The 14,702-nt window shown below is 41.8% G+C and overlaps 1 protein-coding gene across 1 annotated transcript in view; it reads right to left on the bottom strand.

The window, feature by feature from the left end:
* Positions 1 to 14,702, bottom strand: part of CALB1 (calbindin 1) — a 71,374-nt gene that overhangs the window by 21,105 nt on the left and 35,567 nt on the right. Inside the window, exons 4-6 of the mRNA XM_069957391.1 lie at positions 10,856 to 10,936; positions 4,087 to 4,143; positions 3,049 to 3,126 (exon numbers count right to left, since the gene is read on the bottom strand). Coding sequence (XP_069813492.1) covers positions 3,049 to 3,126; positions 4,087 to 4,143; positions 10,856 to 10,936 — 216 coding nt within the window. The remainder of the gene's footprint in view (positions 1 to 3,048; positions 3,127 to 4,086; positions 4,144 to 10,855; positions 10,937 to 14,702) is intronic.

Below are 14,702 nucleotides of genomic sequence, written 5' to 3'. Positions count from 1 at the left end.
GGAGCTGCTGGGGGGGCTGCCCGGGGGATCGCTGATCGTCCGGGCAGCCCATAGGATACAGCAGCGCCTGCTGCCGATGCTCCTATTCAACGGAGCGACGGCAGCAGATCGCTGCTATATCAGTCGCTTGTTTTTCAACATGTTGAAAAACAAGCGACTGCAACGATCAGCCGACATGAACGATGTCGGCTGATCGTTGCACTCTATTCCACGGGACAAATATCGTTCGTAGCGGTCGATATCGGCCGAATACGAACGATATTGCTCCTCTAAACGACCCGTGGAATAGGGCCTTAAGGCGGCATCCAACTTCTGCAGTTACGGGGAATCAAAGGCAGAGCGTTTGAGTTTGGAGAACGTTGCCGAACTTGAACAGTTTGACAGGTCAGCTCAACACTACAGATGACTGAAGAATACCAAATCACATAAATCACCATCTCTATGGGTCATATATTTCTTTTCTGTCGATCTATTGTCTATGTGATGAGGGACGACATGTCACATTGTCAGATTATCTGGGTATGTTACTCTTCATAGCAGATTCTTTTCTCCAACTTTAAGGCAGTTCAGCCAGACACAGAAGATATCTGCATATCCAGCCGCTGCCAAGTCATCACTGATCAAATTCCTGTATGACCTTGATAGTGGCCGAGCTTCACCCTGTGGCAGGGAAGATAGAGCCAGGCTTCTATTCTGCATCACAGACTTCTACAATGAATGATGTAAACTCTTGGCCAAAGAGGTATACTGACATGACATGGATCAAGGGAAGCAGTAACCAGACTACTGTATATACAGTATTATAGTATAGACCTGGGTTCCTGCTCACTTCTTAAGAACATTGTATGGACTGAACCATCAAATTCCTAATAAAAAAGCTCAAAGTGACACTGTCACCTCCTTTTTGCATTCTGACATCTCTACACAGGTGTAAAGGGTAAATTTTGCGGTTTTCATAAATAATTTTATCATACGTCATGGTGCTTGTTCAAGTAAAAAGTCATCTTTTATCAACTGCAGATTGTGTTAAGTGGTGGGGCCTCACGGCATCAGCACCACTTAGCCCCGCCCACAACGCCACCGTTGGCCTGCCCCCTCGTCGGCCATTGGAACAGGTTGGCCTAAAGGTCTAGGCCCAACTCCCTCTAGGCCGGCCCACCAATGGGCGTCAAGGCGGCGGGGCCAGTGGTGGTGCTGTGGGTGGGGCTAAGTGGCGCTAATGTCGCGCCCACTTAACACAATCTACAGTTGATAAAAGATTACTTTTTACTTGAACAAGCACCATGACGTATGATATAAAATAAGGTATAAAAACCGCTAAATTTACCCTTTACACATGTGTAGAGATGTCAGAATGCACAGAGGGGGTGACATTGTCACTTTAAGCTTTTACTTTCTAAATGAGCTGGTATCAGAAAGTTATACAGATTTGTATTTCTAGTTAAAAAAAGACAAACAAAAAAAAAAAATCAAGTCTTCCAGTACTTATCAGCTGCTGTAAATCCTGCAGGAATTTGTGTAGTTTTTATTCCCAGTGTAAAAGTTGCTCCCTGCTGCCCCCTCTGTCTGTGTTAGGAACTGCCCAGAGCAGAACTGTTTCAGACTGGAAATATCTGCATCACTTCCAAGTGTGCCTTATGGAAAACCCACCCTCACATTAAACTAAGCTCCTATCATAGCTAAATGCTAACGCCACATAATCCATATCACTATGAGTTTACTAGCTTTTGCAGGCTGTAGTCACCCTTAAGCATAAAAAGGTACAGAATTAGGTAATCTTTCCTTCATGGATGAGCCTTCATGGAATAAAAAATACCAACATACAAAATATAAAAAAAAATAATAATAATTACCTGGCGCATAAAATAAAAAAATATATAATCACAAACAATGAAAATATTGTCACAAGAGAAATGAAGAATCCTGGACATTCAAGGAGAAAGGAGTCTAGTTTATCAATGTAGTCAACGTTAGTCAATGAGAGCAACCTACGGCATGTTATTAATCTAGAATAGCTACATTTGCTATGGTGCAGCAACTTTCTAAAATACGTATGATCACACCCAGCAAACTACTGTACAGTGTATATAAGCCCCCAGTACCTTTACTAATGGCCCTCTGAATATGTACACCAATGGCTCAATACTGTATATTGTGACTAAATCAATGTTTCCGTGAATACAGCCTCCCCATGTCCTGATCACTATTGACATCATTATAAGATTATGACCTTATAAGGTAAAGTTAAATCATGATGTCATCATAAGATTATTACCATTGTCATCATACAGATTATCTGACAAAGATTTGAAGCCAAAGCCAGAAACAGACTATAAACAGAGATCAGATCATAAAGGAAAGACTGAGATTTTTCCTCTTTTCAAATCCATTCCTGGTTTTGGCTTCAAATCTTTGCCAGATAATCTTTCAGATAATCTTTCTGTGTAAATGGACCCTAAGATCATGGCATCATCATAAGATGATTACCATATAAGGTGAAATTATATCATGACATCATAATATGACTATTACCATATAAGGTAAAGTTAGAGCATAAGATTATTATCTTGTAAGGTAAAGTTAGATCATGACATCATAAGATTATTACCATATAAGGTATAGTTAGATCATGACATAACATTATTTCCATATAAGGTAAAATTAGATCATGACATCATATGATTATTACCTTATAAGGTAGTTAAATCATGACATCATCATAAATTTATTACCTAATAAGGTAAAGTAATGGTACGTTTACACAGACAGATTTATCTGACAGATTTTTGAAGCCAAAGCCAGGAATGGATTAGAAAAAAGGAGAAATCTCAGTGTTTCCTTTATGACCTGTTCTTTGTCTATAGTCTGTTCCTGGTTTTGGCTTAAAAAATCTGTCAGATAAATCTGTCTGTGTAAATGCACCATAAAATCATGATATCATCATATGATTATTGCCTTATAAGTTAGATCATGATACAAAAACGTCTGCTTCCTTAACATAACACATGTACATAAATACACAAAGCCTCCAAACCAGAGGCTTCTCACCATAGTCTGTGTATACTCATCCAGCTTTGACTCTTCGTAGGGTTTGTTGGCCTTCTTTAACAAGTCTTTAAGAAAATTCTGTCAGGGCAGAAAACAAGAGGTAGATTTCAGAAAGATAAGCATTTTCTGTGAAGGAGCAGAAAATACACCACCCATCAATTCCCCACAGGTGAATAAGGTCACATTTTGCATTGGAGACCAGCCAGTATGAGAGCACAAGAAATATTACAGTAGTTTGTCTAGAACCCCGCTGGTCAAGCAGCTTTCTGTGCTATAGGTTTGAATTATTGTATTGGGCTTATTATATGAAACATGAATATCCAGCCCTGCATATTCAGCATAAGATATATGGGACCTGCTGGAAAAATCTGCATATGATATGAGACAATTTACCTACAAGGACTGAATGCAAATAATGTGATTTAATGGCCTAGTATATCAAAAGTGGAAGGTATTCTTTTTTTTCTGACTAACTTTCCAACAACTTTCATAAGTCATTAATAAAACTCTTATCTGCGGCTCACATTGGGTTAATACATACAGTATTTCCAAAATACTTTCCAAAATACTTATATGATATCATGGCTTCTTTTTAAAGCAGACTTGTCAGTAACTTTTTGCTAACATAAAGGCAGTGTAAAATATGGCTTCCTACCCTGAAACAGGAGATATAACTCTTATTTCAGTCTGTCATTCCAGCGCTGAGATATCAGCTTTTCAAATTAAAAGATAAAGCCACTAGGGCAATTCCCTGGGCTGCAAAAGCCCAGCAATGTCTGGCTTGTCAGTCTAAAAGAGTGGGCAGAGGGGCGCTAGGAGAGAAGGGTCTGAACATTGCTGGACTTTTGCAGCCCATGATAACACAAATGGGTTTAATTTCCTTATTTGCATAAAAGGTATAAAGCTTATATCTCAGCGCTGGAGCGACGTATTAAAATAAGTTTTATCTCCTGATTCAGGGTAAGAAGTCCTATTGCACATGTCTCTATTTTAGTCAATATAAAGTTTGTATATCCCCATAGTAAATATTCACATTACCTTTAGTTCTTCTGTTTCTATATAGCCGCTGTGATCTGTATCATACCTCCGCCATGTCTGAAAGAACAAATAGGCTCTGAAATTATTTCTATGAATATATCACTTTCACTCTTTGCTGCTTTCCTTCCCAAGCCCATTACAACTATGGTAATCAATGGCATGGGTAGAAATACTGTTTCACTAAACTATACATACCTGTTATAATAATGACAGTAATGATGATAATAATAATAATAATAATAATAATAAGTCCTATGTGGTTTAGTCTATAGCTGAAGTAGATATTTAAATATGACCTTTGGAATCCTCAAAAACCTTTCATCCATTACTCTTCTCATTCATACTAAGCATCATACACAATCAGCTGAAGATCAGACATTTTCTCCATCCTCGGCTAATCGTTGTCACTTTTATACAGGTCGATTATTGGCCGCAGGAGTGTTTCTAACACGCCACTCCGATAATTAGCCAGTGTAAAGGGCCCTTAAAGGGGTTATCCTGCGCTACAAAAACATGGCCACTTTTGCCCCACTCTTGTCTCCAGTTCAGGTGCGGTTTGCAATTAAAGAGTCACTGTCGTATTTTTTTTTTGCAGAAATCAATAGTCCAGGCGATTTTAAGAAACTTTGTAATTGGGTTTATTAGCCAAATATGCCATTATCTGCATGTAAAAAGCCTTTTCCCAGGTCCCCCCCCCCTCCTTCCTCTTTTTCATCCACTCTGAAAAATCTGAAAATTGTGACTTGTTGCAGGAGACGTCCCCTGTCTGTTCTAGGGAGAGGGGAGAGGGGAGGAGGAAGGAGGGAGTTAGCCGGCAGCAGAAAGCAGATAACAGAGGATTACAGGCACGGAGCTGGGTGACAGCTGTAATCCGAGCTCAGACAGGTCACTGGTGATGGTCAGAACAGATAACGGGTGAGGGATTTGTAGATTAACTCTTTGTTGTCCTGTTTTGGTCTTTTCTTTAGCTCTCTCAATAGGAGAACAATGAAGACAGGGGGGAGAGCTTCAAACTGCTTTTTCATGATAAAAATGCATTTTTCGGATAATAAACCCAATTACAAAGTTTCTTAAAATCGCCTGGACTATTGATTTCTGCAAAAAAAAAAATTCACGACAGTGACACTTTAAGCTCCATTTACTTCAATGGAACTGAGTTTGAAACCCCACCCAATCTGGAGACAAGAGAGGGGGAAAAGTGGCCATGTTTTTGTAGCACTGGATAACCCTTTTAACTTTTTACTCCCATCTGATTTACCAGGCATGGAGACACAAGGGGTACATATATAGAAGCCTCCATGTGACGTCTATGTCTCGTGCATGGATTCCATCAATAAGAATGGGACTTCTGCACCAGACTCCTTATTAGTGTAATGTTTCTGTATTTTGTGAGCCCTGGTCCTTAGTACCTCTCAGGAGCCCATAAGAAGATGGACATTTACTTTAATGTTAATAATAATAATAATAATAATAATAATAATAATAATAATAATAATTTTTATTTCTTTTAAATACTGATCTTTATTAAAAGTTTAAGGGGTGCTCTGGAGACAGATTTTTTTTTTTAATCAACAGGTATCAGAAAGTTTTATAGATTTGTATATTACTTTTGTTTACAAATCTCAATCCTTCAAGTATTTATCAGCAGCTTTATTTCCTGCAGGAAATGTTGTATTCTTTCCAGTCTGACACAGTGCTCTCTGCTGCCACCTCTGTCCATGTCAGGAACTGTCCAGAGCAGCAGCAAATCCCCATAGAAAACATCTCCTGCTCTGGACAGTTCCTGACATGAACAGAAGTGGCAGCAGAAAGCACTGTGTCAGACTGAAAAGAATACACCACAGGACATTCAGCAGAGATTTTTAAAAAGAAATAACTTACAAATCTATATACCTTTCTGACACAAGTTGATATAATTTTTTTTTGTCTCTGGAGTACCCCTTTAAGGCAAATGGCAAAAAAGACGACACATTGGGTGGACATTACTGGAGATGTTTGCATGGTAACAAATCATAAAGTCCAAGGCCAAGCATTTTTTATTTTATTATTGTTACAATATGCAATAGGATTTTTCTTAGCGACAGTATATAGAAACATAGACCTCTGTCGAAAGTGATTATAAGAGTAAAAATCTTTCCTATGAGTGGTTATAATATGACTCTCCTTACAGAATAGATTCGATAATGTAGGAAATGAGACAGTGAACATCAGTCAATGGATATGGCCCGGTTGCCCCGTCTCAAGAGGTTTCTGACAAACCTTTAATTTAGGGATTTGAATCCATGCGCTTTATTGAAGTGAATGATGTTCGGTAATGATACAGCACTGACATGTTCCATTGCCTTTAATAGAGAAGGTAATACGAAAAAGCTATGGGACTGATTCCTGAAACATTTTTGGAGGTGGATGTCTGGGAATAAGCCGCTGTGCAGATGTTCTGCTTGTAATGAAAACGTAGTTATTATTTCAAGCATTGCAACCCAAAAGTCATTGATGCAAAACCCCCTAAATTTCCATCTCTCTTCTAGAACAGATATTAATAGCAAGTTGCATCGCTTGCTGGGCTTGTTGGGTTTATTTCATTCTGCGTCTCTTCATGAGATAGGCGTTACCAGGGCCTGACGGGGACTTAAACTCAGCTCTGGCATTTCAGAGCACAAAGGCCCACTTGCTATGGGGCGCTTGCCCAGGAATCTGTGACAGGTGTCCTGGATTCCTGGGACGACCCTTGAGTGCTGGACAGTCCAACACTGGCCCTCTGAGAGCCCGGTGACTGTCCTCCTCCTGGCCTCCTTCCCCCTATAGTAGATGGATGCTGTTGCCATTCTTCATGTCATCAGCAGGGCCGATTCTAGGTTTTCTGCTGCCTGAGGTGAAACCTGAAATGGCGCCCCCCTCCCATGTGCCCACATTGACTTATGTACCCTAAACATGCATGTTTGTGTGGTCTCAGCATATTTTCGAGGGGAGTGGCAGGAGATACAGTCATACAGACCAACAGTCATCTTATATGCATTGCCAGTTAACATTTCAACTATTATTGGTTTTAGAACTTGTAAAGCTGGTTTATATTAGTAGCCTGTATAATAGAATGTCTAAGTAGAAGTAATACCTACAGATATACAGCAGCTGCTGCCAAATTGTGGCACACTTTTGTGCTATCTGATGGCAAACAGTGCAAACAGTACTGTGTGCATCACAGCTCACTCCCAACATTCACTGCAGCAAATGTGTATGGTGGCCTGGAGGTAGGCAGTCATGCCGTATGCTCACTATATTCTCTGCACCCAACCCTATGAATGTGCACTATGGCCCTGTGGTGAGTAAAAAGAGTAGTGCCCTGCCAATCATGTTGGTGGCCCCTACATTTGTCCTGACAGAGAAGATGAACAAGCATAGCACATTGTATTACAGGATATACAGATATGAGTTCCTTACATATACACAGATCAGGATCACTCCAAAATTCCTTTTAAACGCCTGTAACTTGAAGGAGCACTGTAAGTCTGTAGAGCTACTTTTCATTACAGACATTTCTTACCAAAACGCTTTACTGTGTAGCTTAAAAGTCATTCTATAGAATTTATGTGGACACGATGATCTGATATATTTTTTTTACAGAAACCTTTATGAAATGAATACTACACCTTGTAATATCTTACAATGTAAAAATAAATCTGCAGCTGGTTAGAGGCAGCATACTGAACAATATTCCTTGGAGGGATTTTAAAGGGGAACTATCAGCAGGTTAGAGGAATCTCACCTGCTGATATGTCCCTACTGCACAGGAGACGCAGAGGAGGGAGGTATGTCTCTTACCTTCCTCCTCTGCGTCGTTCCAGTGCAGTTAGTAGTTTGTTCCACGGTCTGGTAAGACCATTAGGAGCACTGGGATGCCATTGGGAGCAGTAGCGGATTATAATAGGTCTGTTTCGAGCGGTAGCCTGGGGCGCCGAGCTCCTGGGGGGGGTCCATTGCCACCCAAACAGACTTATACTCTGGTGTATTGTTTCCTGGCTACAGTAAAAAAAAATCGCTGCTTTTTTACCATAGACGTATCAAACTGGTGTAAAATTATCTTAGTTGCCCCTAGCAACCAATCAGATTCCATCTTTCATTTTTCAAAGAATCTGTGAGGAATGAAAAGTGGAATCTAATTGGTTGCTAGGGCACCAGTTGAATAAATCTCCCCCATTGTCTTTTTTTTTTTACTTGTGCAATTCCCTGATGGTAGAGAGACTGCAGCCCAAAAAGCCTACTGTAAATGGTTAGCTACTCTGTGTTTTAAAATGAACTGGTTTCAAAAAGATATATATATATATATATATATACAGTGGCGGTCTTTGGCACCAAGCACCCCAAGCGATCGCTTGGGGCCCCCAACATCCAGGGGGGCCCCCACGCCCTGCTCTTGTGCTCAAGATCGCTGGACAGGGCCGCTGCCCCGCTCGCTGCTGCCATCTGAACTGTAACTATGAGCACTCGTAATAATCACAGTTACATGCAGCAGCACTGACAGGGCGGGAGACATTGGCTCCCTTCCTGTCAGTCACTCTTGTGGCCGCAGGAAGTGTTTTCCCTGTGGTCACATGTGGCAGCTTTGTCCTTGTAGTGCCGGCGCTCCAGTGACATCACTAGAGCATCGGCGCCAGGACAAGGGGAGTGCGGCCTCTTGTGATCGCAGGGAAAACCCTTCCTGTGGCCACAAGAGTGAAGAGAAGAGGAGACGCCTGGACCCAGGTGAGTATAAGTGTTTGTTTTATTGTGTTATATACTATATGGGAGGGGGAGCACACAGGGGTCTGTTTAACTGGGGGAGCGCACATCGGGGGTCTATATAAATGGGGGGAGCACACAGGGGGGCTATATAACTGGGTGAGCACACAGGGGGGCTATAGACTACTGGGGCTTCACAGAGGGGTCTATAGACTACTGGGGGCAGCACACAGGGGGTCTATATACTACTTGGGGCAGCAGAATGGGGTCTATATACAACTTGGAGAGCACACAGGAGGTCTATATCCAAGTGGGAGAGCACACAGGGGGGTTATATACTACTGGGGGAGCACACAGGGATCTATATACTACTGGTGGGGCACACAGGTGGTCTATATACTACTGGGGGAACATACAGGGGGTCTATATACTACTTGTGAGGCACACAGGTGGTCTATATATAACTGGGGCAGCACACAAGGGGTCTATATAATACTGGTGTGGCACACATGGGGTCTATATACTACTGGGGGAACCACACAGGGGGTTTATATACTACTGAAGGAGCACACAGGGGTCTATATCCAAGTGGGGGAGCACACAGGAGGTCTAAATCCAAGTGGGGGAGCACACAGGGGGGGCTAAATACCCCTGAGGGAGCACACAGGGGGCCTATATACAGTGGGGGAGCACACAGGGGGTATATACAACTAGGGGCAGCACACAGGGGTTCTATAAACAACTGGGGCAGCACACAGGAGGTCTATATACTTCTGGGGGAGCACACGGGGGGGCTATATATAACTGGGGGAACACACGGGTCTATATACTACTGGGGGAAGCAAACAAGGGGTATATACTACTGGGGGCAGGACACAAGGGGTATATACTATTGGGGGCAGCACACAAGGAGTATATATTACTGGCGGTAGCGCACAAGGGGTATATACTACTGGGGCAACACACATCGGTCTATTGTTTTGGAACGCGTGTCGAGGGGGGGGGGGCCCCAGACATAACTTCGCTTGGGGCCCCAGAAATGCCAAGACCGCACCTGTATATATATATATATATATATATATATATATATATATATATATATATATATACACACATATCTGTAATTTACTTCTATTTAAAAATCTCAAGTCTTTCCATGCTTATCAGCTTCTGTATGTCCTGCAGGAAGTGTTGTTTTCTTTCCAGTCTGACACAGTTCCGAGACAGGAACTGTCTCAAGCAGAAGGAGTTTTCTATGGTAATTTACTACTGCTCTGGACAGTTTATGTCTAGGACAGAGGTGGCAGCAGAGAGCACTGTGGGAGACTGAAAAAAATACACCACTTCCTGGAGGACATACAGCAGCTGATAAGTATGGGAACACTTGAGATTTTTAAATAGAAGTAAATTACAAAACTAAATAACTTTCTAAAACCAGTTGATTTGAAAGAAAACGAGTACCCCTCTAAGCTGCATTGACTTCAATAGAACTGGGTTGCAGAACAAAACTGGAGACAGGAGTGGTGCTGTTTCTAGAAGAAAGCGGACATGTTTTTCTAATACTGGCTAGAACCTAATCCCTTTAAGAATTACAAATATCCCATAAGAAACAATGGACAGACATTCTGGCTCCTCCAGAGTGAAAACTAATCTTAATGGCCACCTCTCTACTATCTAATAATTTCTAAATATAGTAGTATTTACTGTATATATTGTATATCCTGTGATGACACAGATAAGGTTATCAATACGGAAAGCCCTCCTGTAGGGAAAATAACTTTACAGTAATAATCAATAAAACTAAATGCAATTTACAATCTACATGCAATGTATTCATCAGTGTTCTCCAGCAGTCGCAAAACTACGACAATTTCCAGCATGCTGGGAGTTGTGGTGCAGCAGGTTGGAAATCAAATATATATATATATATATATATATATATATATATAGTAATAGACCAATATATTCAATGTAATCATCTAGATAGAAGAATAATAATATAGGCAGCACATAGTTGATCACAGCCTATATACAGTCCGCAGTTTGGAGATACCTGCATGAACTCCTCGCTCGACTTCAGCTGCTGTCTAAAGAACAACAAAAAATTCTCCTCGGTCGGCAAGATCTGGGCGAGCTGGAAAATAAAAAGGGCAGATAATGGAGATAAGATGCATTTATTACCAGAGAGCCATCACTCTGCAGTTATACATTGTGCAAGACATTGCCAGCAAGTAGAGAGCTGGATGAGGGAGCATAAATCTTTTCAGCAATGGATGAATGTGTCTTCCCCATCACTGCCGCTATCATTAACCCTAGAAGCTCCGCTGAATGCACAGCTCAATGTCATCCTGGGAACATTAACCAGACTTCCATTGGCTTCCCTCTAAGCCTAGGCTGGGATCTCATACTGCGCATTTACATTTATTAGTCCTATTTTCCATCTGCTTTCCATTGCTTTTTGATGGTCAGTATACTAGAGCATACTGTGCAATTCAATTTATTACAAAAATGTACATTTGATATCCCATTATAATCAATGTGGTGACTCATTATAATCAATGAGTTGGGGTGGTAGGGGCGGCGAATGGATTATAATATTAGATCATGGTGAGTCCATCACACCCATTATGTATCCTACTGAAAGGGAAGTCATATCACCAGACTTAAAGGAGTACTCCAGTGAAAATCTTTTTCATTCGAATCAACTGGTTTCAAAAAGTTATTTAGATTTGTAATTTATGTCTATTTAAAGATGTCAAGTCTTCCCATAATTATCAGCTGCTGTATGTCCTGCAGGAAATTGTGTTTTCTTTTCAGTCTGACAGAGTGCTCTCCTCTGCCACCTCTGTGTATTATAGAATGTTACATGTTGATGCATTGAATACAAAAAGAAAACGCAATGAATGTCAGTACTTTTATTTATCGGACCTCTGTCTATGACAGGAAGTCTCCAGAGCTCTCCATAGAAAACCTCTCTTGCTCTAGACAGCTCCTGTCTCGGTCAGAGATATCAGCAAAGAGCACTGTGTCAGACTGAAAAGAAAACAACACTTCCTGTAGGACATGCAGCAGCTGATAAGTATGGGGAGACTTGAGATTTTTAAGTAGAAGTAAATTACAAATCTATATAACTTTCTGAAACCAGTTGATTTGAAAGAAAAAGATTTTCGTTGAATAACCCCTTTAACATAGACCCCAGAGCCATTTGAGTATACAGGTTTGTTTGTTGTGTAATAGATTAACTAGAAAATCAGACAGAATAATTCTCTTTATATAGAACACATATTAAACGCATCCAGAGTTGGGCAGAAATGTTTGATAAACCTTTATATTATATGAAATTGTTGGTTATCAATATAGGTAGAGCACAGAAGATGGCACCTATTGTAGAATTGTAATATAAGGCTTTTATATCCAGTAGTAAGAAATGCAGACCTCAAATATAGCACCAAAATGCAGCGTCGGATGATAAAGTTATCAGATCAGTGTATTTTGGAGAAATGCAACCTGAGGCTGTGTTCACACACAGTATTTCCGTCAGTCTTTCGGTCAGTATTTTTTTCAACCAAAACCAGTGGGTTGAAAACACAGAAACTGGGCACTGACACACAGCACTTACAGCTCAGTCTTCTTCCTCTTCCTCTCTGTTCCGCTGCTCTCCACATTGTAAGGTTGAGGACCTTTGGGTCATGTGATCAGGTCCTTCACCCTTTTCTCTCTCCCTGTGCAGGTCTTGCTCCGTCTCCTGTGTCTTCTGATGGTCAGCACTCAACCTGCACTACAGTGAGGGGGCTGAACATTAGAACACCAGACCACTCTCTTCTCTGAGCCTCTAGAGGTGCTGTTGGCCCCAGCACTTGCCTGGGTAAGCCCTGTGCTGATGCCGGCCCTGCTTGTCAGTTACACTACTGATTTTGGTTTGAAAAAATACTGACCAAAACACTAACGGAAATACTTTGTGTGAACATAGCCTTAAAGGGTTACTCCCAATATAAAAAGTTATCTCCCTATTGGAAGGATAGGTGATAACTACAGAAGCTGATCAGTGGGGGGTTCTTCTCAATGGAGCTCTCCATACAGAATGAATGGAGTGCTGCCTGAAATCCTTGACTTTAGCAGTTATTATGTTGCTGGCCTATCCTTGTGCTATATGCATGGGCAAAGAGTAAACCTAGGACCGCAGCGTTCCACTCTCACTCTTATAGTCCTTCTAGTTTTATAATAAGGAGTTAAAGACTTTGCATAAAACTATTTTCTAGTCTTCATCCTCACAGTTATAGGTCACAATTTAGTCAGGGACCCTTGGGAACCCATTGCTTGGTAAAGAACTGGAGGAAGTCCCCCAGGTGATAGAAAACTCATATCCTTTTAATTACTAGCGACAAAGCAAATATTTTCCTGTACTTGAAAACAGGCTACCATTGACTTCTCTAAAGTTAGACAATTTATTATATTTGAAGATAAAACATGAGGACATGAGGAACCCTGGGACCCCTTGACACTATGGGGGACATTTATGAACGGTCCGCCCGAGGCGTACGCCATGGAGAAGGTGAAGATTCACCCCTTCTCCCTGGCGTACGCCTCCCATATGCCCTTTGGGTGGGCTGGGGGAGCTTGGGGGTGTGTGATAAGGCGGGGAGGAGGCGTAGCCTCCTTCCGCACCTTATTTATCATGATTTACGCCTGGAAGCAGGTGTAGATTTAGTACGCCGGGCGCAGGTTCGTACGCCTCTCAGTGAATCCTGCCAGGGAAAAGGGGACGGGGCCTAATATAAGACCGGCGTACAAGTATAAATCCCCCCCTGTATGCTTTACTTTCACTCTAACGATGCTTATTCCCCTATACCCACTGGTTATCTGACTGACCAGGCAAATGCTTGTATAGCTGACAGTTATCTCTCCAATATTCCCATACACCTGCACACTTGCCTCGGTGGTGTTTTCATTAAGAGAAGAGGGGAAAAAGCCACTGTCGAACTCATCTGGCTACTTATCTCCCTAAGAACAAAAAGGTCAGCCAGTTGACAACCAATATGTCTGATTCTTTACCCCCAGATGTCTGCCATTTGGGAAGAGTTATGAGCTCTTTTCCCCTGAAACATTGTGCTGCATAATACAGCCTTTAGACTAGACAGTCTATGAGCGTTTGAAAATTGAGACCAGCTTTAGACTGTCTAGTCTAAGAGGTTGTCTGGGAAGCAGAAGACAGCTATGGCCACCGTATCCTCAATATTGGCGACATTGTGCAGCTGTTTGACATCATGTGTGGACACAGTTTTGCTGGCACGTGATGATTGCTACTTATGGTCCGCTTACATCGAGCGACTATCGCTCAAATTTTTGCGATAGCAATCGCATTTGAGCGATAGTCGGCTGAGGTAAACACAGCTAATTGGTCATCGTGGTCTTTCAACATGTTCTCAAATCATTGCTGGTCCCGTGCTGATAATTCGCAGATCGCTCCGTCTAAACAGTCTTTCGCAGATTGACCCTAGTGTGTGAGGTTGCCTTAAAACGATCGTAAAAATTATTATTTTTGAACGATTTATCGCTTTGTCTAAACGTTGATTAGCATAAAGACCAAATTGTTGCTGCAAAATTGTTAAACCATCGGGCGATTTATTGCTCCGTCTAAACGGACCATTAGCCGCGCTGCTCCACGTCTCTGAAGCCTTATTCCAAGAAGCAAGTAAGGCTTACTGGAATTAAGCGGCAGTGAGCAGAAGGCAGTGGAGTAGCCACCATGAGGGCAGGGAAGGCGACTGCTATTCGGCCCCTGCAGGAAGGGGGCCCGAGGAAGCCTGCTCTGCCTTCATGGTAGGTACTGTATACCACTGACAGCCGACCACTGTACCCCGCTCCCCAAAGGGGTCCAGAGAGGAAGAGGGACCCACCAC

This window comes from Dendropsophus ebraccatus, chromosome 2 (assembly GCF_027789765.1).
Source record: "Dendropsophus ebraccatus isolate aDenEbr1 chromosome 2, aDenEbr1.pat, whole genome shotgun sequence".
In the NCBI taxonomy this organism is placed as follows: domain Eukaryota; kingdom Metazoa; phylum Chordata; class Amphibia; order Anura; family Hylidae; genus Dendropsophus; species Dendropsophus ebraccatus.
The sequence above is the reverse complement of the archived record's forward strand: the minus strand, read 5'-3'. Positions and strand labels throughout refer to the sequence as shown.